The 6,741-nt window shown below is 35.8% G+C and overlaps 2 protein-coding genes across 2 annotated transcripts in view; both read right to left on the bottom strand.

Annotated features, from left to right (window-relative positions):
• The window catches only part of LOC108371664 (alpha carbonic anhydrase 8), a 10,266-nt gene extending 5,249 nt beyond the window's left edge, over window positions 1–5,017 (bottom strand). Inside the window, 1 exon segment of the mRNA XM_017627271.1 lies at window positions 4,997–5,017. Coding sequence (XP_017482760.1) covers window positions 4,997–5,017 — 21 coding nt within the window.
• A 436-nt stretch (window positions 5,018–5,453) lies between these two features.
• On the bottom strand, window positions 5,454–5,990 carry LOC108371667 (extensin-like). Its single transcript, XM_017627273.1, has 2 exons — window positions 5,930–5,990; window positions 5,454–5,872 (listed from the first exon to the last, which is right to left on the bottom strand). The coding sequence occupies exons 1-2, from the start codon at window positions 5,955–5,957 to the stop codon at window positions 5,454–5,456; spliced, it is 447 nt and encodes a 148-aa protein (XP_017482762.1). The 5' UTR covers window positions 5,958–5,990.
• Window positions 5,991–6,741: the final 751 nt, after the last annotated feature.

Genomic DNA, 6,741 nt, shown 5'->3' on the forward strand with positions numbered 1-6,741 from the left:
TATTTTAACTACATTGCATTTGAGTATGGAGAGGCAACTATCTGGAAGTATTTTACATAAAAAATTTACTAAGTATTGCCCGGTTTGTAGTTGCAGTTAAAGAAAACACATGAAAAGGCACGATTTTTTTTAAATTCGAAAAAATGTAAATATTTCAAAAACGGTGACACTTTTACCTGAAAATTTTTTGTTTATCAGGGAGCTCACCCCCCCACCTACCTTCCCCTAAAGTTTGGCACGTTACTTCTGGGACACCCTGTATACATATATATTGATATTTATGTACATATGTACATATGTATATGCTACTACCTGTGTAGGCGCACGCTAATTATTATATTCTCAATTTCTCTTACAGCTACAACAAAATATGTAAATATAAACTCACTCTCGCATAACACGCGGAAAATTAACGGGACGACCACTGAATACAGGTACATGTGGAATGGAAACGCTAGTTTTTGCTGACACGGTGATTTGTGCTATTCACGCGCACTTTGCAAGATGACAATTAGGAAATTAGATTTTTCATAAGTACATATGTATGTATGAAACCTGAGAGATCTAGTACGAATTGAATATCAGACCTAATGCACACAATTCGAATAAAACTGCTTAACAGAAATTGGAGCCAGCAAAAAACACTAAAACTTAACAATAAGCTCATAAACATGGATTTAAAAAAATATACTTTGTGAGAAAATTAAATATTTTTACTAGTTTTTGAAAAAAAACCATTAGGGTGTAAAATAGAAACGAATACGCAATTCTTGAAAATTTTAATATATTTGTAGCGAGTTATAATAAAAATTTAATAAAGATTAAAATATAAACCTTATTCCACGTATGCATTTCTTTAGAAGTTATTTGACAATTTGGACGTATGAGGAAGTTTGTAAGTATCCAATGTTGTGTAAAATTATTGAATGTTTAATTTATTTAATCTTTTTAATAATAAAGCAAAGTGTTTAAGACTATATGAATTGAGCATTGAGGCGGCGATTCCGTAAAATTAAAGCGCGAAAAAAATTTACTTTAAATATTAAAAAAAAATAAATAAAAAAATAACCTAGATAGTAAATAAGCTTATATATAAACTTTTAACTCGATGTCATGAAAGACGAGAGTAGGGGCCGGGCCCCTCTTCCTCTGGGAAATTTGTTAGGCATATGTATAAAGCAAGTCCTGCAACCAGGCGCGCAAAAAGATCGCAAAGCCCGCATATTTAGATCGCCAACGATCGACTTTTCTTTCGTTCAGCTCACCACACCAGAAACTAATTTACCACATTAACTACATAAATACGTAAGTATGTATGTATGTATGTACACATATGTACGTATGTATGGATGCATTTATGCGCATATGTGGTATTATTAATGCATAGGGAACATCGTGAACGTAAAACACTATGCTGGAACGAATAAGAAAACGAAACAAGTATTTGTTTGTTCTCCTGGTAATTTGTTGACTATTCGAACAACTTTTGACAAAAATAAATAAATTGTGACCGCCCCTCTCAGAAGGCACATATTGAAAGTTATCCGGAGCGCATACGCATTTCGCGTGCATCATTTTAAACTCTCCAAATAACCCAAGCCAATCAACCAGGCGCGCATAAGTTACATGGAGGTCGCCTTCACCCTTTCTACATATTTTCTTGATCATAGTTTACTATATATTAACTTGGGCTGGCGTTACTACACTACTATATATGTAGTACGAATATAGGGAATATCATGGAAGCGAGACTCTTCTGGAGCAAGTCAGTAAATGGAACGAGTTTATTTTGGTGATCCTGCGAGCGGGTATGTGTACGGCTCTCGGTGAAGAGTTTGACGGACTGCCTCTTTAAGAGTGCATGCGTTCAATTCCTATTCTCCTGGTAATTAGACGACCCTACAAAATTGGTAAAAAAAAAATGTCGCGATATTGATAATGGCCACCACATATCCGAAACTATTAGGCGGGCATGAAAGTATTACTGGACCAGCGGAAGATTTTTCGATGATGACTTCGTGGCCGGTAATATTACGCCTCCAACTAATTTAACCAGGCACGCATAACTCATATGAAGGTCAACCTTGACCGGTTATTTTTATACCCGAGCGCACTTGTGCACAAGGGTATTATAACTTTGTTCACATAACGGTTGTTTGTAACAGGCAAAACGAATCGAGATAGATATAGACAAATGTATACATAAATGATCAGAATGAAAAGAGAAATCGATTAAGCGGTGACTGTCTGTCCGTCCGTCCGTCCGTCCGTCCGTCCGTCTGTGCACACGATAACTCGAGTAAAAATTGAGATATCTTAACGAAACTTGGTACGTGAACTTCTTTTGGGCGTAGGACGGATGGTATTGAAAATGGGCGAAATCGGACAATAACCACGCCTACCTCCCATATAACGGTAATTTTCAGAAATACGAAAACTGCGATATTTTAGTAACTACTGAAGATAATTCACTCAAAATTGACATTTAGAATAACTTTTAGACGAGAAATAAGAATATTAAAAATTTTTGAAAAATGGGCGTAGCCACGCCCACTTATAGTTACATGTGTATATTTTGGTAACCGCTGCACCAATTTCTTCCAAACTTGGCACAGTTGTTGACCCTGATACAGCATACCAAATGGCCAAAAATTTTTAAAATCGGTCAATAACCACGCCCACATCCCATATAACGGTAATTTAGAGAAATACGAAATCTTCGGTAAATAAGTAATTATTGAAGCTAATTTATTCAAAATTGATGCTTGCAACAATTCTTTACCAAGAAATACGTTTATGATAAAATTTTGAAAAATGGGCGTGGCACCGCCCACTTATGATCACATATATGTATATCGGTAACCGTTCTACAAATTTGTACCAAACTCGGTGTGGTTATTGTGCTTGCCACATAAAAGCGAACCGTTGAAAATTATTGAAATCGGACTAAAATTACGGCCGCTTTTCATATAACGGTAAATTTCAGAAATGCTTGAAATTTCAATATTTCGAAATTTAAGGATGCTAGTTTACTTAATATTTATACACCCGCTTATCATGTAGCGGTAGCTTTCGGAAAGGTCGAAAACATATATTTAATACTTGCGCCGGGTATTTAATGTTCGGCTCCGCCCGAACTTAGACTTTCTTACTTGTTTTCTTTGTATACATAGTTCAGTACATAATAATTATGTTAATAGGCATATAAAGAAACGTCATGGAACCGAAACTCTTATTGAAATGAGTTGGTAAATGGAACGAATATTTTTTGCTGATGCTGCAAAAATCCACTGCCACACTTTTGTTCCTGTTCTCCTGGTAATTGCTGACATTATTTTTATATAGAAATTTTTTCTTTCTTCCCCAGCGAGTTTTTAATTTGACTGCTTTATATACAAATTTAACATGCGCTCATTAAACTGAATATGGGGGTTCGGTCCAGCTATTTGTGGAGGCTTGCTATTTCGGTATGAGCACCTGGTAAAATGGCCTTCTATAATGAATTGGATAGCCTGCCAGCAGCATCTGTCCACACCTCCAATAAGCATATAAAAATGTATCAGGCGCTCATAAAAGTACGTATGGGCCGTGTTATATTTTGTATTAAGAAGGTTGCTTTTTTCTTATGGGCGCCTAGTAAAATAGCTGTCTGAGGTGAATTTGATTTCTGTTCCCCTAGTAATTGTTTTTGCTTTTTTTTGCCTTTTTTGTCTGGTTGCATGCTGGCAAATTCGAATCGATCTTGATTTTCAAAATTTACAAAATTGTGTGTTAAGATATTAGCCGCCCTTAGAACACATAGGAGATTGTTTCTCCTTATTTTTCTTTGCATCATAGAGGCAAACAGCACAGCACGAAAATAACTGCACTAACTTTATACATATGTACATTACTTAGTACGTAAGTATGTATATATATGGGATCATTAAGCAGCAGACTAAATAAAGGAGCGACAGAAGTAAATGTTACGAATGTTTGTTGTCATAACCTTGCGGCTGGAAATAAAAATAAAGAGGCGGACAAGTGTGTAGGTGTGGATGCTTTTCGAGTATTCATCTTATATTTCTGTTCACCTGGTAGCTCGCTAATAGATCCGGATAAGAACTTTTCTGATTACAAACTGAAAAAATCTTGGACATTGTAGGAGCCTATAAAAAAACCCGGTCCGGTATTACTTCTTTATTGTTGCCATGCTGTATATAATATCAGAAATAAAATTATCCTTTAACCTAGCTTGACTTACCTGATTATCTAATCCTTTGTCCTGGTGCGAATTTGAGCCTCGAATGACTACAAAATATTTATTAGACCCCTGTTTTGTAGGAAAATTTAAAAAACATTTGCAATTGGAATTCGCATGGACTCTCAAAAAGGATGAACACTTTTTATTCCACTGACCTATGAGTTGTAGCTGACCGCACGACCACAGTAAAACCGGTCAAACTTATCAACTCCCGATCCAAGCGACCCATAAAAATGTAAAAAGTGTTTCTAATTAGGGTGTGGAAAGTGTAAGTAAAACAGTTTTTCATACTTACATGCGTAACAATTTTATTAAAGTATTTTTTTCTTTTCTACATTAGTCAAGTAAGTTTAATCAAAATTTCAAATTGCCAAGATTTCCACTGTAATCGCTGTATTTAATAATAACAATTTTTGCTTTTCCATGATTTTTTAAACTCACTTCTTTCTAACTCATCGAGGTTAGGAAGAATTTAAAATGCGGTTTTTTGTTTGGAAAAACTATGTACGTTCAAATTAAATCTTTTCTTACTTTTATTAAATACAATTTTCCAATTTTTAAATTTAAATTCTAAATAAAAAAATATCCTAAAAATTACTCACTTTTCCATTTTTTATTTACCTCAATCACCTAATTTACTCACCTAAATTATTTCTTAAAAATATTTGACATCCGCATTCGCATCCGCGGATGTATTCCACATTCGCAACATCCCTAGTTTGGATACTTCAGATAACTGTGAGTCTGACTCACAATTCCTGTAGCAGTTCCCATTATTGATGTACATTAACATCAAGTATTTGTAGCAAACATTCAAGCCTCGTGTCTTCAATGGCGTTTTGAACCACAGACAGTTGAATAAATGGGCGGAAATCCAGCACGAAAGAAATTATTGCCATTGACCCGATTTATCACATTCTATAACAAAAAACAGCTGAAAATATATTAATGGTAACCAGTAATACTTCACTACGCTATTGGCCATTGGGATCCACAATTCTAAATTTTTAAATTATGTGGTGAAATTTAAAATAAACAACCAAAAACATGACTAAACAAAGTTTGGTTAAAATTGTATTTAAAACAAAGTAGGTTGGGTTGCATATAAAATCGCGTAATTTTACTACAAGCAAAACTATTTTTAAAGGAATTAATTAAACATATTTATGGCCCAAATTGGCTCTTAGAAAATTAAAAATTTGTATGTATACTACTCTGGTGCTATAGTTGGTGGCGTGGGTCTTCTTGTTGGTGGAGTGGGTCTTCTAGTTGGGCGCGTTGGTCTTCTAGTTGGGCGCGTGGGTCTCCTAGTGGGGGGCGTAGGTCTCCTAGTTGGGCGCGTAGGTCTCCTAGTTGGTGGCGTTGGTCTCCTAGTTGGGCGCGTTGGTCTCCTAGTGGGGGGCGTAGGTCTCCTAGTTGGGCGCGTGGGTCTCCTAGTGGGGGGCGTAGGTCTCCTAGTTGGGCGCGTTGGTCTCCTAGTTGGTGGCGTTGGTCTCCTAGTTGGGCGCGTTGGTCTCCTAGTGGGGGGCGTAGGTCTCGTAGTTTCCGGTGTTGGGTCAACAGGAACTTCTGGCTCATCGGTCTGCGCTTGAGTCATAGCTATAGTGATTAAAAGCACAGCTCCAAAAACTGGAATTCAAAAAGTTAGTAGGACAATCATAAATGTACAACGATTTAAGAACTCACGGAGCACGAAGAAATTTCTGGGCCACATGTTTCGATGCTTTGATGATTTGGTGTTGGAGAACGGAGCACAACTGATGGTCTTACAACAGAGCAGATGCACTTTTATAGGTGAATCGACATCAGGAAATAAGTAATCTTCAGATAACACTTGCAAGTCTTTTTACCATTGTCTAAATTGGTGACAATACATTTAGGTGAAAAGACTGTCCGCGTTTATTCATTGCTTAATTTTCGACAATACTACAAAGCGAGTCATAAAAATGGTAAACAAATCGATTTTGAACCCTTTAGAATCCCAGTTTCATTAAATTGTGTTCTTTTATTTTCAGTTAAACTATATGTACGTTAGACTGGGTCGAAAAAAAAAGTTGCTAATGTCCGCCCCTAAATTTAAAGATTATGTTGAGAGGGTTCTGGAAAATTTTTTTTTTTTTTTTTTTAACCCTCCGAAATACAGCCGAAATGGTTTTTTCGTTGTAACTTGGTTATTTGACGGCCGATTTTTAAAATTGATATGTCATTATTTTTGTCTTGAGAAGCTTCACTTTTCGTTCTTATGTCTTTTTAAGCTTTGAAGTCGCGTTCGCATGATAAGGGCAGAAACAAAATTTTACCCCCCCTAAAGTATATTTTTTTCCTTACCAAACGAAAGTACTTAAAAATTCAAGAAAATGTTGCCTTCAAACTATATTACTAAAATAATAAACAAAGGAGTTATAGCACTTTTAATATCACAGGTCAACATGAGTTTCAGATGTAAGTATAATAACACAGTACAACAAAAATTGATTTTTTTTATGCAACAGAGTAAC

This window comes from Rhagoletis zephyria, unplaced genomic scaffold (genome assembly GCF_001687245.7).
Source record: "Rhagoletis zephyria isolate East Lansing unplaced genomic scaffold, Rhagoletis_zephyria_1.1 Rzeph_scaffold_05133, whole genome shotgun sequence".
NCBI classification, from domain to species: domain Eukaryota; kingdom Metazoa; phylum Arthropoda; class Insecta; order Diptera; family Tephritidae; genus Rhagoletis; species Rhagoletis zephyria.